Source organism: Panthera tigris, chromosome B3, assembly GCF_018350195.1.
Source record: "Panthera tigris isolate Pti1 chromosome B3, P.tigris_Pti1_mat1.1, whole genome shotgun sequence".
Taxonomy (NCBI): domain Eukaryota; kingdom Metazoa; phylum Chordata; class Mammalia; order Carnivora; family Felidae; genus Panthera; species Panthera tigris.
The window spans coordinates 133,931,120-133,952,720 of record NC_056665.1 but is presented as its reverse complement, the minus strand read 5'-3'; the positions used below and the strand labels follow the sequence as shown (position 1 = coordinate 133,952,720).

The following is a 21,601-nucleotide window of genomic DNA, read 5'->3' as shown; positions in this document are numbered from 1 at the left end:
AACATCTCTTGTATTCATCTAAGAATATCATTTAGATTTGCTTGATTATATTCTATGACAGCCATCGTAAATCTTATTTAATAGGTTCAAGGAAAGGACCCTTCAGTGGATATCACTCAGGATCTCGTAGATGAATCTGAAGAGGAGCGTTTTGATGATATGTCATCACCGGGTTTAGAATTGCCATCTTGTGAATTAAGTCGCCTTGAGGAAATTGCAGAACTTGTGGCATCATCTTTACCTTCCCCCCTGCGTCGTGAAAAACTTGCACTAGCACTGGAAAATGAGGGTTATATTAAAAAGCTCTTAGAGCTTTTTCATGTGTGTGAGGATTTGGAAAATATTGAAGGACTGCACCACTTGTATGAAATTATCAAAGGCATCTTCCTCTTGAATCGAACTGCTCTTTTCGAAGTTATGTTTTCTGAGGAATGTATAATGGACGTCATTGGATGCTTAGAATATGATCCTGCTTTATCACAACCACGAAAACACAGGGAATTTCTAACAAAAACAGCCAAGTTTAAGGAAGTGATTCCCATATCTGATCCTGAGCTGAAACAAAAAATTCATCAGACATACAGAGTTCAGTACATCCAAGATATGGTTCTACCTACCCCTTCAGTCTTTGAAGAAAATATGTTATCAACACTTCACTCCTTTATCTTTTTCAATAAGGTAGAAATTGTTGGTATGTTACAGGTGAGTTAGATCATTTTATTTTCCTACTTAGAGATACTTCTTGATTGATACCGTTTAAACTGTTAATTGATTTAGTAGAAGTAATTTATTGTTCCTTTTAAATACCTAAATTGAGTTTTGATTTTTGTCTGAAGGTATGTATGTTGGTGTTATTAGAAGAGACTATAATATATAATACTGTGGGACCAGAGGGGTGTTATGTTTACGTCAGGGAAGGTAAATGTGATAAAGAAGTCTGGCTTGAAGAAGTTAAGGGAATGGTCTTAATGAAATGGTTGAATGTAGAATTAACTGAAGAATATAAGTTCTGTAGAATTGGTAACACTGCCAGGTAATTATATATAAAGGGACCCAGTTTTTAGGGTCAAGGGAATACAGATGTTGGCAAATTATAGTTGCATGTCTCCTTAGCAAAGGGCATGCATGCTTCTTTATTAGACGAGTAGGGGGAAGTTGGATGTGGATATGAGTTACAGCTCTACCTGTCACTTAATAGCTATGTGACTTGGGCAACTTTCTTAGCCTCCTGAAGCTTCGGTTTCCTGATCGGAAGGATGGTGATATTAGTATCTACCCTGTAAAGTCATGTGACGATAAAAGATCATGCATGAACGTGATGTAAGCCTTTTGAGCATTATTTTAAAGTATCTATTAATATTTGCCTTACTAAACCCCAAATTTTCTTTTTACAGTATCCCCAGTCTCTCAGGTCTGGTGTTTTAGGGGTGCTTGTATCAGAATTGCCTAGGGTGTAATGTTTCCTGGATTCTGCACAAAGCACAGAAATCAAAATCTATGAGAGCTAGCCAGCAATCCACATTTGTAACACCTTCAAGGTCCAAAAACTTCTCCGGATATTATCCTATAGTGTAGGAATTAGTCTAGTCTAACCGAGATAAATCTTTGCGCTATGCACAAAGTTCTATGATTTGTGCACCTGCCATGTTTTTTGTTTCTTTGATGCCCATGATATTGTAAGAATAACAGACAGATGATATGACTTGAAAGGTCTAAGACTTTACCTCAGATCTACAAATAATTGAAACCTGGTTTTGTTAAAGGAGGCAAATAAATGTCAGTAAGAGCTGCTTGATAGGACATGTTATGAATAAAGTAGTAAGTTTAATTTTTATGGTTGTTCCTTTTTAGAATATTGATGTATTTTCAGGGTTCTTGCCTTTGTCACCTTAAAGAAACAAAACTATAAGTTCAAATAAAAAAGTCTTTTTTTTTTTTTTTTCATTTTTATTTATTTTTGAGAGACAGAGCACAAGTGGGGAGGGGCAGAGAGAGAAGGAGACAGAATCCAAAGTTTAGGCTCTAGGCTCTGAGCTGTCAGCACAGAATCCGATGCGGGGGTCGAACTCACAAACTGTGAGATCATGACCTGAGCCAAAGTTGGATGCTTAACCGACTGAGCCACCCAGGCGCCCCAAATAGAAAAGTCATTTTACCAACACCGCTGTCCTGGAGCTAGGAATAATTCCAGTTCATGTTGACTGATTTGACATGTTCTCCATTCTTTTTAAGAGAGACATTTAAACAAATAATACAGTCAATACAGTAAAGGGCAATAGTAATCTCTGTACAGTGTATTGTGATTGATATAGAACAGGGAGAAGGTTCCAGTACCAATTTCTATTTGTTCTTTGATAAGCATCTAGTTTTTACTGGAGCCTCTGTTCTGGTTTCCTTGATAGTCCTGAGTGCTTCTGGTCTTTTCCTTTAGCTTCACATGATTCTCATTTTGTTATGCAGGGATTTGTCACTTCTGTGTTTTCTTGTTCTTCATACCTGTGAGATGCCAGTTTTATTCATTAAGTATGAGTAATTTCAAGTTATTGAGTCTGTTTCCCTACAGTATGCTTTGCAGAATCTTGGCTGCCAATGCTGTAGTTTTGTGTCTCATGATGCGGGGCCACTTAGATCCAAAGTGCTGGTACAAAGGAAAGAATTTTATAAATTTTGAAAAGGGATGATTGAGATATAATTTAAACCAGGTTCTACCCACCTTATGTACACAATCATATTCTCCCCTTACTCTTAACTGCTCTGTGTAACATTAAATATTTAAAAAAAAATTTTTTTTTAACGTTTATTCGTTTTTGAGAGAGCATGAGCGGGGAAGGGGCAGAGAGAGGGAGACACAGAATCCGAAACGGGCTCCAGGCTCTGAGCTGTCAGCACGGAGCCCCGATGCAGGGCTCGAACTCACAAACTGCGAGATCCTGACCTGAGCTGAAGTCGGACGCTCAACCAACTGAGCCACCCAGGCACCCCATATTAAACATTTTTTTTTTTTTTTTAACATTCTTATTCTCTGAACTTCTGTATCCCCAAATAGAGCAATTCAGAGAATCTTTTTCAATCATTTGATTTCCACTTGGTGGGATATGTTATATCTGGGATGTGTCTTGAATTTGGGTGCCACTTGAGGTATGGTCTGTTTGTATATTTTAGAAAAAGTAAAGGTAGGATTAACCAATTTAATATCACAGAAAATGTTTCCTGAGCACGTACAACAGAGACTATGGAGTTTATATTCTAGTGGGAGATTACATACACACATATGCATATATCTATACATACATACTAAGTATATATTTTTAACTTAGGCATGTCTGTAGGGCTGAAGTAGTGGTTGAATCTAACACTAGCTGAGGTAGTATGGAATTAAAGTATAACAAAATTTTTTATATCGATGTAGATATTTTAAGTTTATTTTGAGGGAGACAGAGACAGCATGAGGGGTAGAGATAGGAAGAGAGAATCCCAAGCAGGCTCTGTGCTGCTAGCTATGGAGCCCAATGTGGGGCTCAGACCCACAAACCATGAGATCATGCCCTGAGGTGAAACCAAGAATCGGACGCTTAACTGACTGAGCCACCCCAGTGCCCCAAAGTATAATAAAATCTTAGTGAAAAATAGTGATGGAGGGGCGCCTGGGTGGCTCAGTCGGTTAAGCATCCAGCTTCAGCTCAGGTCATGATCTCGTGGTTTGTGGGTTCGAGCCCCGCATCAGGCTCTGTGCCGACAGCTCAGAGCCTGGAGCCTGCTTCGGATATTGTGTCTCCCTCTCTGTCTGTTTTTCCCCTGCTCACAACACTGTCTCTCTCACAGAAATAAATAAAGCTTTAAAACAATTTTGTTTTCAAAATACATTTTTAAAATGTTTTATTTTTGAGCGAGAGAGCATGGGAATGTGAGCAGGGGAGGGGCAAAGAGGGAGGGATAGGGTCTGAAGTGGTCTCGTGCTGACAGCAGAGAGCCGACATGGGCTTGAACCCACAGACCATAGGATCATGACCTGAGCTGAATGAAGATGGAATGCTCAACCACATGAACCACCCAGGCACCCCAAAGGAAGCTTTTCTTAATTTTTACCTTCATTTGAGAGGTTGTAGAACCTTACCCTCTAAAGGTAAGGTTTTAAAATCCTGTGTAAATGAGGGGGTTGCGAACTATAGCCCATATCCTTTTTTAGAAGTCAGGTTTTATTTGAACACAGCCACGCTCATTTACATATTGTTTACGGCTGCTTCTTACTATAACAACAGAGTTAAATGATTGTGGCAGGGACCATATGGTCCACAAAGCCTAAAATATGCACACGGTGGCCCTTAAATAGGCTTACGAAATTAAAGCCTTGCCCAAATATAAAGAATAATTTTCCTTTATAAATCCCCAGTTTCTCCTTTAATAGTTTGGTTTCTCCTCTCTTTTTAAAGAGTACCGTTGCCAATACCATCTTTCCTTTTTCCAGTTACTGAGTTTGTACCTTCTCTAGTATCTGAAAATTATGTTTTAATATACTCTTACCATTAGCATAAATTTGTCCTTTGATTTAACAGGAAGATGAAAAATTTCTGACAGATTTGTTTGCACAACTAACAGATGAAGCAACAGATGAGGAAAAGAGACAGGAATTGGTAAGAAATTTGATACTTATGAAAGGCACAAAACTAAAACAACAGATCTTTTATATTCACTTGTCCTTTTCCTTCTTTTAGGTTAACTTTTTAAAAGAATTTTGTGCATTTTCCCAAACACTTCAACCTCAAAACAGAGATGCTTTTTTCAAGACTTTGTCAAACATGGGCATATTACCAGCTTTAGAAGTCATCCTTGTAAGTTTGTTTCTATGTAATTTCCATTATATTTTTAATCCACAAAGATAATATATTTTTATGTTACATGCAATTATTTGGTTATAGCCAAGATTTAATATTAGCTGTGTATTATTACATACGGTAAAAACTATGAAATTCTAGTGGTAGAGAAGAGTCCTTAAACCTTATTGAAAGAATACTCAGGAATTTTCCGTATTTTTAAATAAATTGTTAAATTTGCAGCCCGTTGAAATGTTACAGAAGAAAAGTAAACAGGAATAAAAGAAAGTATAACTTTATCCACAGAACAGGTTTTACGTGCCAAATTACCTTGACCTCTTTCTTACTGCATTGTTTTCTTATAATTTGTTAGGTTTTGGGTTTACGTAGCTGTAAGTTCCATATTTTTATAATTCTAGGAGAAATAAGTGCTTTTTATCTGCAGGGCATGGATGATACACAGGTGCGAAGTGCTGCTACTGATATATTCTCATACTTGGTTGAATATAATCCATCCATGGTACGAGAGTTTGTCATGCAGGAGGCACAACAGAATGATGATGTAAGTAAGAAGTTAACAGAGCAAAAAATAACCAACAAGGTAAATATTATTTGCGCTAACAGTAAGTATTTGTACATGGGGAGCTGTAACTGTATTTACTATTTATTTTTAAAGATTCAAATAGCTAATATTTGGGAAAAGTGTAGCCATAATACACATGGCTTTTTCTTCCCTTAAATTGGCTCCTTAGTTTATACAGCAGTTATTTGTTAATGCTCACCTTAAGTTTCTTTTTAAATTTTTGAGATCACATTTCTTAATTCTGTCATTAATTTGATATGCTATCTTATTTGAATCGTTAATCAATAAATTGTTCTTCTGTATGTGGAATTATAAGTAACTTCCCTAGGAAAACATTGGCTTTGCTAGGGATAGATTCTCGAAAACACCAGGAGTGAAGAAAGGAAGCACAGTCCCTTGGAAAAGTATTTAGGGTACTTTCTTTACTGCCTGACCATTAGGGAACGAGCTGTGGCCTTGTTTACTCTTTCTCTCTCTCTCTCTCTCTCTCTCTCTCTCTCTCTCTCTCTCTCTCTCACACACACACACACACACACACACACACACACACACACACACACACACACGTCAATTTTAAAGTGAGAGAATCTGTAGTGTGAAGCATGCTCCTGGAGTGTGCTATATGGCGTATGCAGCAGCCCCAAATGTGTGTGCTCTTCTGTTTTATTCTTAGATATTTGATCCAATGATTCTGAATTTTTTTTCTTCCTGCTCCCATAATATTTTAGAAGTGACTTCTAAAAATAATATGTTTTGCCCTCAACTGCATCTTGAAAGGGGAGGGAGGCATTTAGGAAAAAAAAAAATCTATGCAGAATTCTTGCATTTTTTACAAATTGAGAAAATAGATTTTACTTTTTTAAAAAGTCTTAAATAAAATGTCAAAATGAAGTGGAATGCCTAGTCATTTTCTGTATTTAAGGGTTGGTCTTTTTGTTTGTTTGTTTTTTAATCGTAGTACCAGGGTAAGTGTAGAAAAGTACCAGTTTGGACTGTTAAATGTTATGTCACATTTTTCTTTTATAAGTAGTCCTATCCAGAAAACCAAAATACCTGTATTATTAAAAATAAAGGCTCTTATTCTTGTTGGCCCTGAAACTCACTAGTTGCACATACATTAATTTAGTATGTCACTTTCATGCAGTAGGCCTCTTAATTCCCAATTTCGATCTTTATGTCCATCCTACTGCTGAATATACAGGCAAGAGCAGAGATTTCCTCACTGAATCCCTCTCTGTTTTTATTTTACTCCTTGGGCTAGGAACTGCAGTCATAGAGCTTCGGGAAAACTAGCAATCCGTTTTCATTGACATTGGGAATCATTATAATACATTTGTTCTCTATGCTATCTAAATACCATAATCTTGTTTCTTCTAACTTCACACATTTAGGTACCAACTAAATTTATTTTAAATGGAAATTTTGTATCATTTCCATAAATGGAGAACACATACAGATATCATTTGCCATAAGTAGAAGGAATCTATAGAAATGCAGTGAAAATAGAACAATGCTGTAAATTCTAGCTAAATATTCTTACTATTAAACTGAAAGCCCATTAGCTGTCTTCAGAAGGGAAATTTTGTTATCAAGAAGTACAAAGCTCTCCTGGCACCAAATGAACTTTGTGTTTGCCTTAATCGAAGGGATTTAAAGATCAGAGAGAAAGAAAGAGACTTTCTTTTCTGTACTACTTAGTGTAAATGTGCCTGTAGCGTGCTTGAGGGAAACACTGCCGTATATCCTGTTAAAGAAGTTAGTCATTTCTTTTGTTTGCAGTTAACAAGGCAGCTAGTATAATGCTGTAGCGTGTCATAGTGTGTGCTTTTACATTCCCACTCATAGTAAGTGATCCTTATTGTATGTACTTTTCTCACCAGGATATTTTGCTCATCAACCTCATTATAGAACATATGATTTGTGATACAGACCCTGAACTTGGAGGAGCAGTCCAACTTATGGGCCTGCTTCGAACTTTAGTTGACCCAGAGAACATGTTAGCTACTGCCAATGTAAGCCACAGGCATTTTTCTCATTTTCATACTAGTATATTGTTTATTGCTGGTAGGAACCAATGCCGTTAAAGTTCATGGAAGTGTTTTTGATTCCTTAGAAAACAGAGAAGACGGAGTTTCTGGGTTTCTTTTATAAGCACTGTATGCATGTCCTCACTGCTCCTTTACTGGCAAATACAACAGAAGACAAACCCAGCAAAGGTAAGATAATGCAGGTTGGTAGTGAAGTTCTTTGTTCTTGAATTCTGAAATTCAGAGTTGATGTAGAGTAATAGTCTTTAAAAGTTCAAGTCATTTGGATACATTTTCAAAAAAGGTGCTCAAGGTAAAATTTCTTTAAAAGTGCTATAATTGAAGACAATAAAACATAATAGGAGATAATTGTTGCTTTCAGAATTTTAAAAGTTTTTAAGGCAATATTCATATTTTTTTATTTTTATTTACATAGGTTAAAAAAATAGAAGGAAGTAATTATGAAAAAAGTAATTTTGTTATTTGCACTCCAGATGTGCAGAGCAAGGCTGTGCTCACTATTAAGCTCTTTCTTTCCATGGGGGATTATTCATATACTGATGACTCATTATTTCTGCATTTCATTCCTTTAGCTTGCGTGTGTGTATTTCAGAGAGTGGGTTTTTTTTAATTTTTTTTTTTTTAATGTTTATTTTTGCGAGAGAGAGAGAGACAGAGCATGAGCAGGGGAGGGGCAGAGAGACAGGGAGACACAGAATTGGAAGCAGGCTCCAGGCTCTGAGCTGTCACCACAGAGCCCGACGCGGGGCTCGAACTCACAAACTGTGAGATCATGACCTGAGCCAAAGTCGGACACTCAACTGACTGAGCCACCCAGGTGCCCCCAGAGAGTAGTTTTAGGATGTTCAAGGGAAATCCTTTATTGATGTTTCGAGAAGATGATTTTGTTCTCGATGAATTATCAGTACAATATAACTTACATACCGCTTAGAAAATAAATGTTAAATTTAGTTTTTTGTGACTCTAGGATTAAGTCTGGGAACCATGATAATTCATTTTTCTATTTTATTTGTACTAGGTAAAGCTTAAGGCTTTTTTCCAAACACATTTATTTAGTTCTTTAAACATTTATTAAAAACCTGTTGTGTGGAAGGCACTGTGCTGTATATAATCTTTAGGGGCTAAATGGGGGAAATGAAAAAAGTAAGTAAAATACTTCCAGAAGCTTTCTGCCTGGTGAGGAAGAAAGATAAGCCAACGATTATAACTCAGTGTGGATTCATCCTGTGTAATAAAGGAGCCACAAAACACATTGGAATCATAGGAGCAGAGAGAATAATTCCACCAAAGACCAGATGGTATCTTTCAAGCCCTCCTGTGCCATGTGTGCTGTCCATCCTATGAGGGATGTGTTAAGACATGGTAGAGCATTCTTGCACCTTGGAATAAAGCAGATCTAATAGATTCATGTCTCCTCTCTGCCTTGCTGTTCATACTTGGGTTTTGTGAAACAAATTCCTCTTAGAGTTGCTGAAGAAAATGTAAAGCACGGTTCTTGGCACATTAGGTAGGATAGGAATCCATTGTTTGTTCCCTTTTCCTTAACTTGAAATTTGGGGTTGGGGCACCTGGGTGGCTCAGTTGGTTAAGCATCTGACTTGATTTCAGCTCAGATCACAATCTCAACGGTTTGTCAGGTCAAGCCCCGTGTTGAGCTCTGCACTGACAGCTGGAAGCCTGCTTGGGATTCTCTCTCTATCCACCGCCCCCCCCCCCCCAAGTAAATAAACATATAAAAAATAAAATTTTGGATTGATAGGATTTTACTTGATTGGAGTTTAGATACTTACATTTGGAAAGGAAAAGAATATTGGTCATTAAATACAATTGTGTTTTGTTTTTAGATGATTTTCAGACTGCCCAGTTGTTGGCACTTGTACTGGAGTTGTTAACATTTTGTGTGGAGCACCATACCTACCACATAAAGAACTACATTATTAATAAGGACATCCTCCGGAGAGTGCTAGTTCTTATGGCCTCAAAGCATGCTTTCTTGGCATTATGTAAGTGTTACTTCTGGTGGAATTATTTATTATTGATATATTATCATGTTGTTGGTACCTTTGGGTCTTAACTGCCTAAGAACAGATCATGGATTTCAGGTCAAGAGACCTACATTCTAATAGGAAACTACACTGATTATATAATTTCACCACATTTTGAGATGATTTTCCTCATTTGCATATTTCTCAGTTATATAAGCAAAGGGGTTGGTGTGCATCTACAAAATTCATATTAAAGTATTCCATTATTAAAATGGCACCTTAGATCATTTTACCTCCGTAACTTTTTTAGGACTGCATTACTAATTATAAATTAGGCGTTCCTGGGTCTCACACTAAATCATGAAGAATATTTTTGTAATTTGGAAATTGATAGCTAACAGCACTGACTTCCTAAAACACATTCCGAGTTACAAAATGCCCAGCACAAATGTCTGTAGATGGTCCATTCATTGACTGCACACTTTTTTCTCATGTTTATTTCTATTTGACAATATAACATTTTTTTGAACATATAATTTATTGTCAGATTAGCTAACATACAGTGTATATACCGTGATTCATCACTTTACATACAACAACCAGTGCCGGACAGTATAACATTTTATTACCTCTGACAATTCAGAGCAAGAGGGGCAGACTTCAGAGGTGACCAGATCCAGGCTGTGGTCTATTTTTGCACAACTTACAAGCTGAAAAGTGGTTTTCATGTTTTTTAAAGGGTTGTTAAAAAAAAAAAAAAAAAAAGCTACAGACGCCATACATATGTGGCTTAATAAAGCCTAAAATGTGGATTTGTAAACCTTTATGGGAAAAGTTTGTCAGCTCTCTTAGAGCAACACATGGATTGTTCTTAGTTGTATACGTTTTTCAAAACTTAACTGTGTTAAGGCCCTATTTGTTGAAATAAAACATGTTTCAGAATTGCAAATAGGTTATTTGAGAATGTACTTGATCATGTAGCAGCCAGCCTTTGGTAAGTTGACAGACCAATGTGGGGGTACCTTAGAGGCTCGATAAAATGTCTGCTGGTAATTTGTCTTTTGGTTTTTATGGGTAAGTTTGGTTGTTTTGTCATTGTTTAAAGGCATCACAGTCATTCACTAATTGAAGGCCTGAATATATGTATATACACATATATCCATTTTTTGCTATTTTTTTTAACTTCTTTTACAATTTTTTTACTTAATGGATTTTTAAAATATCCTTAACATTATAAGAACATTATTTTTATAAGGATGTGTCTGATGTTGATTTGCTCTACAATATTTTATCTTTAAAGTAGTAAGTAGAGGGGCGCCTGGGTGGCTCAGTCGGTTAAGCGGCCGACTTCAGCTCAGGTCGTGATCTCGCGGTCCGTGAGTTCAAGCCCCATGTCGGGCTCAGTGCTGACAGCTCAGAGCCTGGAGCCTGTTTCAAATTCTGTATCTCCCTCTCTCTGACCCTCCCCCATTCATGCTCTGTCTCTCTGTGTCTCAAAAATAAAAAAACGTTAAAAAAATTAAAAAAAAAATTAAGTAGAAGTAGATTTCCTTCTAAAAACATTAAACATTTTTATCAGGGTAACCGCTATAGTTGACTTAGTTTTTCGGGCCAATGTACACACAGCAGTATGGACTGAGACTACACGTAGTCATAGTATATTTTCATTTTTCAACTTTCAGATATTTAGTAAAATTAGTTTCTGTTGATTGTCCAGAAACTTTGATGCTACCCTTGGTAAACTTTTTCAGCCAAAGGTAACATGGAGCATGTGTGGCATTAATCTAGACTGCTAAGAACAACAAAAAAATAAATGGGACAACAAAAAAAAACAAATGCATTATTTCAGTCCTGCCTTACTAATGTACTATCCATGAGCTCAGCATTTGCAAAAGAAGGGCTTTTTAAACTCCTTCACTTTCCTTCTATACCGACCACAGCAAAAGTGAGAGCCCCCTGACTAAATTGAGAGTGAATTCATAATGAACACTTCTTTCGTGTTAAAATAGAAGGTTTTGTTCAAGTGCGGGGAAAGGCAGTTTAGGACAGAATGGAAAAACTAAATAAATGATTATGTTGATCATTTATTTCAATAAATGTATCGAGTACCTACTATCCTATTTTGTCAGTACTAAGCTCTGCACTTTAGACATTTGTCATCTGTGAGATCAAGGTGAGTCTTAAAATTAATGGCATGTTGTTGTGAATGATAGTTTGGTTGGTTTGGTTTTCTTAGAGTAGAAAAAGTTTCTTGTAATCAGTGGCATCTTAGACTTGATGAAGTATGCTAAATACCTGGTACAAAGAAAATGAAGATGATTAAGACCTGGACTCAGCTGTCAAAGGGATCAGAGTTCATTAGGAGATAGTCCTGTAAAAATACAATGCCCTAAGTACTATATTGAGGTGTGTTTGGAAGCATAGTGGAAAGAATTTATTCTCCACGAATGAGTCAGATCAGGAAAATTTTGCAAAAGAGGTCAACTGGGTTGTATTGGTCATGGGAGAATGTGACATGCTTGGCTGAACACACAGCTAATGTGCAGATGTGGGGAAAGTGTGGCATGTTAACGGTCTGGGGTAGGTAGAACACACGAGTCCAGGGGGAGAGTGGCAGGAGAGGGATAAAAAAGGCTTTTGGCTCGCAGTTCTTGATCTCATTATTTTGCTTGCAGTATCATCAAGAAAAGGTCTCAACATTTAATGAGAACTATGAAGAGATTTCATTTCAGGGAAGGTTTATATTGGAGGGAAATCTTAGTTATGCTTTATTCTTTGCATTTTCCAAACGGAGTTAGCATTAAACCTAACTCACTCTCACATTATTCTCCGTGTGGCTGTCTTCCCAGATTGAGAACATGAGTAGTTTCTGGAAGAGGATGCCAGTCATAAGGAATAAGCACTCGAGGACTGGCTGTAGAGTATAGAGTAGGAGTTTTTGATCGACGATTTCTTAAAGAACGAAGTATAAATTTGAGGAGAGGTAGAACATTTTCAGTCTGCTAACATCACACTGAAAGAAAACGTTAGGTACAGTGTTCGTTACAGGTGAATTTAGACGCCACATTATAAGGACAGCAGGTAATAAATGAGTGGTTAAATGTAAACAAGTTGGGAACTTCACCGAACTTGCCTTTTTTTTTTTTTTTTTTTTTTTTTTTTTTAAATATCCACTGCTTCTTAGAAGGCTTTTATCCTAAAGCCAACAAATCGGTTCTGTAGGGGAGACCAGCAGTCCTTTCACAATTTAGGCCTTTATAGGTTAGATATATACATAGAGCAGTTTTATCAGTCTTCATTTCCTTGGTTTTTCAGGGTTCATGTCTAGTTTTTTTGTTAAAAATGTGGACATCTATAAAAGGAATGAAATAAAAATGTTACTGTAGATGCTTTATTTGGCCATCATTAGTTACATATGAGGCAAGAAGTCTCAACTTGTGACACGAAATCTCCCGTTGTGTGAGGTAAAGAGGAATGACTTTAGAGATGGTTGAAACGAAGCACCAGAGATTCCTGGAATGTTGAGAAAGTTTAGAGGGAAGCATGGAAGCAGAGTGCACTTTACATCGAAAGTCCTCCAGTTATGCCACTGTGGCCTCTCCCAGAAGCTTTCTCGAATTTACTCTGAGCAACTTGACTTGATAGAACTCACTGGTAAATTTTTGAAAGCAACCTTTATTCAACGGCAAGTAGTGGTTGGATACTCTCGATGCAGGTTTGCTTTCGGGGAAGACTTTGAGTGGACGTGACCCACTTCTGGATATAAATAAATGAGGGCAAATGGAAAGGAGGAACAAAACCAAGACCAGTAGAACCGTCCTCCATCTACACCAGCAGTTTCTGGACAGAACTGCTCTTGAGGAAATAGTGGTCCCACTGCACACCTCGGTCTTATTAGTGAATTCTAGGAAGGGAGTTTCTTACCAATTACCTAGGAACCGCACGCAGACCACAGGGTGCAGCTAGCGTGTGTGATGGTAGGACACAAGTCTCCACAAAGCCTGCAGAGTTCAGAGTACTAATTCTTGAAACAATAGCTCGTGCCTTAATTACTAAAAACTGAACGTCTGGCCTGAGCTCCAATGGATTGTTTTTTATTCTGACAAATGGAACTGCCTCACGAAGTTCCTTTGTCAAGTGACATCACAAAAAAACCAAACTCTAAAATCACTGTTTTGGGAAAATAAACCCTTGTTAGGCTTGACTTAACACACAGGTGCCTCTTACTGTTTAAAATGTCTTAATTTCACCATGCTTTTGTATTTGAAAATAATTCAGTAGTTGAAAAAAAATGCAATTACTCTTCTATAAATTATTTTGAAATTCCCTGCCCAGAGTGTCACTTTAGAAAGAGACACTCTTCAATAAGTTGCATTGTTAAGGCAGTTTATAACCAGCTTGTACCTAAATGGGCATTCACTTGTGGACCTCTTTTCTGCCAACTAAAGAAAAATTGAGCTGCTTTACTCCTCTGCCTTCCCACCCAGAAACCGTGTCAGCATGGTTGCCTGGCTACCTGCTCATGAAGGACTTGATTAATAACAAATTGGCAATTTAACGAGCCACTTCCATGATCTCCAAAGAAACCAAAATACAAACACAATAATTAATCTTGCCAACCGAAGACGATGTGACTGCATGAAGTGAGTATGCTTTTTTGAACTGTTTACAATAACTGGGGCATTAACTTACTGATAAACTCCATTTAGGTAAAGAGGGTTTGTCTAGCTGTCTGAGTATATTTGGATCTTGACGAATGGTGACTTAAGTAACTCCCCATACCTCAAGATGTAAATATACCTTTTAATCTGTAAGTTAAAGCCTAATTGTAAAAAGGAAAATTAGGAAAAAAGTTAAAAAGCATACTCGCTGCAATAAGCCTAGAGGACCACGTTTTAAAAGCAACATTCTCTAAATTTATTTCAAAATTATGGGAAGGCAAGTTATGGGTCGTGCAGAGTTTTGTGGGTTTATAGTAGTTCTCCTGACACATTGACAGATCAACCATCGTAAACCCAGAACTCTGATGCAGAATAGTAAGAGTGTCCAAAAATAATGAATATCAAATTATACGTGGATTGCCCTAATAAAACAATGGTTTTTCTGTTGTTTTCAAGGTGACTGTAGAAGGACATATTTAGAGTTTTCTCATCTTTAGTATAAAGCTTAATTCATTTGTCAGCCCTGTTTAGCTCTTATTTTAGATGTGAAGTACATTTTGGTCATTAGTAGGTTCCAGAATTTTTCCACTCTCTGAGACTTGTGTTCTATCATGACATACACTATTTCCAGAATACGTTTTTCTGGTAACCCTTTTGTGATTCCCTGTTCCTTAGGTACATACTTCTGGAAGCGGTAACCTAACACTGCACGAAGAATTATTTATTACACAGGTTTTTTTGTTTTGTTTTTTTTTTAATCTAAAATATGGAAGTGGGGTATATAATTTGAACAACGATGCCTCTGTGTTTCAGGTGCTCTTCGTTTTAAGAGAAAGATTATTGGATTGAAAGATGAGTTTTACAACCGCTACATAATGAAAAGTTTTTTGTTCGAACCAGTTGTCAAAGCGTTTCTCAACAACGGATCCCGCTACAATCTGATGAACTCTGCCATTATAGAGATGTTTGAATTTATTAGAGTGGTAGGTTCTGTATTTTCCAGTTAGAATTTTGGTTTTAATTGAGAATACTGAATATGCATTATTGATATTGTGGCTTGAGGTTATAGTTGGAGAAAATTTTAAAAAGAAAACCCATGTAACCGGAAGCTTGTAAGGGATTCAGTTCAAAGTAATACAGTCTCTCAGCAGCTGTGAATCCTTTACAGGATAGTTTGACGACTGATTTAACACTGTCATGGTAATCATTTTAAGAAAGTAGAATTAACAAAAACCACATCAAAACTTTGAGGGCTTCTGAATTGTGACTTTTCCCCATATACTTTCAAAGAACAATTTCAGGGGTGCCTGGGTGGCTCAGTTGGTTAAGTGCCGACGTCAGCTCAGGCCATGATCTCACAGTTCGTGGGTTTGAGCCCCACGTCGGACTCTGTGCTGACAGCTCAGAGCCTGGGAGCCTGCTTCGGATTCTGTGTCTCCCTCCCTCTCTGCCCCCATCCACTCGTGCTCGGTTTCTGTTTCTCAAAAATAAACGTTAAAAAAAATTTAAAGAATAATTTCATTACAGACTTCTGAATCTTTAGTAATAGAGTAGACTAGTGGTTCTCAAACAGTGTGTTAGAATTATCTCTGACATGCTTTAAAATTATGGTGAAACATACATAATGTGAATTTGCCTTTTTAAAAAAAATATTTGAGCATGAGCGCAGCTCATGACCTGAGTTGAAACCAACTGAGCCGCTCAGAAACCCCCAAAATTTGCCTTTTTAAAAAGTGTACAATTCATTGGCATTAAGTGTGCTCACACTGTTGTGCAACCATCACCACCATCTGTCTCTAGCACTTTTCTGTGATGTGCTGATCCCACCCCACACTTACTTAAATTTAAGAATCATCTGGGGTGGGACCTGGGCATTTACTTGGGGAAGACCCGTTAATTCTGAGATACACCAAAAATCGGAGACACTTTGGTACGTAGCATAGCCAGTTAGGCCCATTTTCAGCATTTGATTAAGACTGGCTTATAATTTTATGAAGTTCATCTGTTTGGGGCAGGTTATTGAATTCTCTACAATTAAGCCTCCTCTCAGCAAAAGTAACATTTTCCTATTGTATGTTTTCATCATTGTAATTCTTTTCTGTAGGAAGATATAAAATCATTAACTGCTCATGTAATTGAAAATTACTGGAAAGCGCTGGAAGACGTAGATTATGTACAGACATTTAAAGGATTAAAACTGAGATTTGAACAACAAAGAGAAAGGCAAGATAATCCCAAACTTGACAGGTAAATTCCTACATTTTTTAATCTATTCATTCAAGTTCGACGGTGGTGCCTCTTTCTGGCCTGGCTGGGGGAGGGAGGGATGGGATAAGCGGGAGTTGTAGTTTTCTGCAATGGCCAACGTGAATGTTGCCCTGAAGGTGTAGGTGGATATTGGCTTGGTCTTGGACTCTTCCTCAGGCATTTATCAGACTAGAATAGTGAAAAAGAAAACCCAACACTTATGTGGCAGTGGGGCTTCATTGATTTGCTTTGAATTACTTTGTTAGCAGTTACTTAAGAAATCTTGTATATTTTTCTAAATGCCTGAATTCACATACTTACGGTAGATTTTAAAATCCATGAATTAGGATTAATTCCTGATGTTAACAAGTTTAATAACTGATCCATGATACTAGAGATAGTGGACTTTTTCAATCATATATGAAAAATCTGGTTGGGTAGAGTCTGGTTCTTCATTAGCCTGTGTATAAATCTGTTCTCTCCTTGCTCTGTTAAGACGGTCTAATTCGGAGCCCCACTTTGAAGACTGTCTAAAGGAGTCTGCGGAGGAGTCGGTTTACTTTCTTCTCTTTACTCCTAGCATGCGGTCCATTTTGAGGAATCATAGGTATCGAAGAGACGCCAGGACACTAGAAGACGAAGAGGAGATGTGGTTTAACACTGATGAAGATGACATGGAAGATGGTGAAGCTGTCGTGTCTCCATCTGACAAAACTAAAAACGATGATGATATTATGGATCCAATAAGTAAATTCATGGAAAGGAAGAAATGTATGTTGAAAAGCTGGGCAAAAATGACAGCTTTCCCACCCTGGTTTCTTTCTCTCTTTCTTGAGAAAACGAGTATCTACTTTGTGTCGTGACCTAGATTTCAAAGACTTAGTTGCTTTACAGAATGTGACTTAATGGCTGGGGGTGAAAGCATGGACTAAATTTTCTTAATAGGAGAACTAGATTATTTCGGGAAGGGTGGAAACACTGGATACAGAAGGAAGGTTTCATCCCTTCTCGTAGCGTGTTGAACATGTGTTTTCCCCCAGCAAAGGAGTAAGCTAGGAAATTGTGTTTAGTGCCACCTCATTTGGGGGGATTAAAAAAAGACAAGTACGGGTGACAACTATTGACAATATTCTTATTTTTAGTAAAAGAAAGTGAGGAAAAAGAGGTGCTTCTGAAAACGAATCTTTCTGGTCGGCAGAGCCCAAGTTTCAAGCTTTCCCTCTCTAGTGGAACAAAAACTAATCTCACCAGCCAGTCACCTGCAGCAAATCTGCCTGGTTCACCGGGATCCCCGGGATCCCCAGGATCTCCAGGCTCTCCTGGATCTGTCCCTAAAAGTACATCTCAGACGGCAGCTATTACTACCAAGGTACATTTTGACTTCCAGGCCTTTCTCATTTAATCTGGTTCAACAGTAACTGTGACTGAGATTTCCTTTGGGTACTGTCTTTTGGAACTGATCAAACCTTTCTGAGCTAGAGGGAATGAATAATTCTCCCACTACTACCTGAATGTATGCAGAACTTGAGCAATTTCTGAAAGTTTTTTATGACCAATACCAAAGTCTGAATAAATCATTTTGGTGGTTTGCATTTTAGAACTCTGGTTCAGATTTGTTTCAAAACATACACAAAATTTTAAAGTTATTCTTTATCAACTTTCCCAATTAACACCCAGATAAAGACTTGTGTGGAAGAAAAATAATTAAATACCTGGACATTCCCAACACTATTTTTCCAAGCAAGGTTTATAAAAAAGAATTAACCATCATCTCTTTTCATATAAGAAAGGATCAAAATTTTAACACCAAAAATGTGGAGAAGACATAATCTTAGGATAAAAACCCATTCCCTGGGCCACCTTATGCTGCCCAGGACTAGCAGACTGGGCATGTGGAATTCGTTGATCTAAATCGGGAATACAGTGCCCCACCCACAGTTGTTTTTTCTTTGACAATTGCACGAGACCCCTAAGGGCTAAGAAGTGAATCTGAGAGATGCTGAAGTGAAGGGACCACAGAGCACTGGGACTTCTTCCACAGTCTCCTAAATAGAGCTGCAGTGGTTTCTGGCGAAGGCACGGGTCTAAAAGGAAGCTGGAAGGAAAGGCAGACTCCCTTTCCTAAAATTCTAATGGTCTGCCCTCCTGGTCTGTTGATCTTCTGTAGTTTGTTAATGCACTATTAAATTTTAAAACATTTTTTCAATTCAGTAATTACTGATTCCATCTCCTGGGTGATTTGTTAGGATTATAGACTAAAAATTTTATTACGGAAAACTTAGGGAAAATACAGTGAATTTCAGTTGCATCTAATCTCATGTAACCACACAGTATATTGGGAGGGGGGGAATCTGTATCCTTTATCTAGACTTAAAATATGTGCTGGAAATGTAGTTTAAAAAAAAAATAAACAAACCTTATTTCTGAACAGGGAGGCCTCGTGGGTCTGGTAGATTATCCTGATGACGATGAAGACGATGATGAGGATGAAGATAAGGAAGACACGCTACCGTTGTCAAAGAAAGCAAAGTTTGAGTCCTAATAATGGCAACTGCCTCTGATCAGTACCTGTTGAGAAAACTGGTTCTCTACCCCTCCCCCCTACAAAATCCACAACAAAGCAGTGGTCTCTTGTGAATGACTGATCCAGATCAGCCTCCCACACTTGACTTCTGCTCATCAAGTGCCAATTCAATGGAGCAGGAGGAGGGGATATTATACATTTAGGGGAAAGACTTAAGCCTTTGAGCTCTCCAGCTTGGACCACACATTGCCCTTTTCTCAGGGAAGGAAATGGAAACAAAAAGCCAACAGGGCAGGGGTTTTGTAAGTGGGACTCTGGATTGACTGGTCAGTTGCTACAATCAGAATATGCTTTCTCGGACCACGTTTGAGACTCAGAAGAATAGGCTCTTGTGCCCTGATTCTTCACTAGTTAAGAATGCCAGCAGTTTCTTTGTATAAAGAGACCTGCCTTTAAAACCATACATTCTGAGCATTTTAGTCAAGCTACAACAGGTTTGGAAAACCTCTTTGGGGGAGGGGCGAATATAAAGTTTCCTCTTTTTTATCTGTTCCCTTTGCCCTTCAAACTGCAGATTTTTTTTTTTTTTTAAAGTGGGGATTTGTCCCTACTTGATTAAAGATTGAGTGGAATTCTAGATGTGGTCATTTGTGTCATAATTTTTTGGTTTCATTTTGTTTTTGATTTTTTTCTCCCCTGAGTGTATGCTTAGTTGTTGAGTATATATATTTGGGACCATTAAAACTTTTTTTGATGTAATATAACCTAACGTTGTGCTGGTACCTGTTTTACCATGTGTAATTTTTGTTCTACATCACAGTTCTTAATTTGTTTAGAGTTTTATGAAAGATGGTATAGTTTTTATTGACAAAAACAAAGTAATCTTACAACTATGTGCATACAAAAGCAATACTATTTTGTGACTAAATATTTTATATTAAAATTTACATCAGCAACTGTCTTGAGAATTCAGGGAAATAGAGTGGAATTTAAAATTTCAACCATTTTGTTAAACCTAGAAACGTGAAATTAGTATTCCAAAGAGATTCTGAAATTTCATATCTTGGGAAAATGACGGTACATTAAATCTAAATTGAGGCTGGATGATTTAAAAATAACATATTTGACTTTTGAATAATAAAAAGAAAAGTGAAGAGTAAGAGAAATTGTATTAGTTGTATGTTTCTTTTCTTTTCTTTTTTTTTTAACTACTCCCTTTGGAATACCAGCTGGAGTTGTAAGTGGTGGTCCCTAAATAAATACGTGGCCAAAGGACCATCAGCTATCACCTTAGTGCAACAGTATTTTTAAATAGGTTCCTTTTATTGTCGTAGGTGTTAAAATTCTTTTAAGGAAGTGAAAACATACCTTGACATCACATACCCTCACTTTTTTTTTTTTAATAAGCTTTTAGAACTTAAGAATGGGTTTACAAATGTGAATAAAAATCCATATCCAGGAAATGATACTATTTTAAGTATCATACTTTTAACTGAGTTAATCTAACAAGCACTGTGTGCTTCTACTCTTTTGCTTAGTCCTCAGTAAATTCTAACATGTGGTACCAAAAACAAGGTTATATTTAATACTTGGAAAGAAAACCAGGAAGTGGTAACTTGTTACAGTCATGAAACAAGTTTTATTGTTGGCTGTTTTTTTTTTTTTTTTTAACAAATTTTGGGTGCATAGTTAACTATAAGCGTTTAAGTGTATTTCACTACAGTCTAGAGATACTTCGGAGACTCCAGTTCTGGCTATTAATAATTGAAGTTAATCAAGTTACCTTATCAATAAAGCGAAGAAAAATCTTAAGTTTAATTATATTACGTCTTCCTTTGTTACCTAGCAAGTCCCATGTTTGTGCCTTAACTGTACAGTTTAAACTCACTGCTGGTTGGGCTCCTGGAACACTTGTCTTGGTGTTCTCACAGCTCCTGAGTAGAGGGGAGGAGCGCCCCATGCTTTCATAAATTCCAGTCCAGCAGTTAAATTAACTATTGGCCCATAACAGGTAAGAGATACCCCTTCATTGATGGATAGTTGCATTTTCTCAGCTATTAGCAATTACAGGTACTGAAGCAGAAAACTGACACCAACTGCTATAATAGAAATTAGTTCTAAAACAGCTGGTCACTTTGCAGAGGGAAACTTAGCAATAAATTGCTAGAAGGACAACACTTGAATTGACAGGTCCACCTGACTCAAAGGCCTGTACTGTTGAATAGATACGGTCTTGAAAACAGATGTAAATATAATGGTGTGAAGTTAGAAATTCTTATTTTCCATTTTAATGATACCTATTGGTTCTTTTGCTCATTTTGCAGTGCTTAAAATGAAAAACAAAAATTGCACTTCTGTGGGGTGATTTCCCAACAACTTCTGAAGAAGACTTACAATTAACTGCATGAAACACCTTGATATCCTGTCTGGTCCAGAAATGCCACCCTGGCTTTTTTTTTTTTTTTTTTTTTTTTTTAATAGAATTGAAGCCTGATAGTTTTTTCCCTGCCTGACTATACTCAAATCTTGCACATGATTTTCTCTGGAAGTCAGTTTTTGTGAATTTGGAAATGAAGGAGAGAAGCATGGAACGGGGGACACATTCCTCCTACTTTTGTCCTTAAGCAGTAGTCTTCGTAAAGTTACCAAGATTAGAATAGAATAGCAAGCAGTTGATATTAGAAGATCTCTTTAAGTGGAAAACTTTTCAGTTTCTCAACAGAGTTTTGGTATTTATCATAA

The 21,601-nt window shown here is 37.2% G+C and overlaps 1 protein-coding gene across 2 annotated transcripts in view; it reads left to right on the top strand.

Moving 5' to 3' along the window:
* PPP4R3A (protein phosphatase 4 regulatory subunit 3A) overlaps nt 1–19,496 on the top strand; it is a 38,326-nt gene extending 18,830 nt beyond the window's left edge. Inside the window, exons 4-15 of one of the 2 annotated variants that reach the window (XM_007095294.3) lie at nt 85–702; nt 4,554–4,631; nt 4,713–4,829; nt 5,257–5,373; nt 7,275–7,406; nt 7,508–7,610; nt 9,287–9,445; nt 14,902–15,071; nt 16,193–16,335; nt 16,916–17,106; nt 17,478–17,704; nt 18,767–19,496. In XM_007095294.3, the coding sequence (XP_007095356.2) occupies nt 85–702; nt 4,554–4,631; nt 4,713–4,829; nt 5,257–5,373; nt 7,275–7,406; nt 7,508–7,610; nt 9,287–9,445; nt 14,902–15,071; nt 16,193–16,335; nt 16,916–17,106; nt 17,478–17,704; nt 18,767–18,877 (2,166 nt within the window). In that variant the 3' untranslated portion in view covers nt 18,878–19,496. Of the gene's footprint in view, nt 1–84; nt 703–4,553; nt 4,632–4,712; nt 4,830–5,256; nt 5,413–7,274; nt 7,407–7,507; nt 7,611–9,286; nt 9,446–14,901; nt 15,072–16,192; nt 16,336–16,915; nt 17,107–17,477; nt 17,705–18,766 lie in introns of both variants that reach the window. The other variant, XM_042990387.1, reaches the window with a different exon arrangement.
* Nucleotides 19,497–21,601: the final 2,105 nt, after the last annotated feature.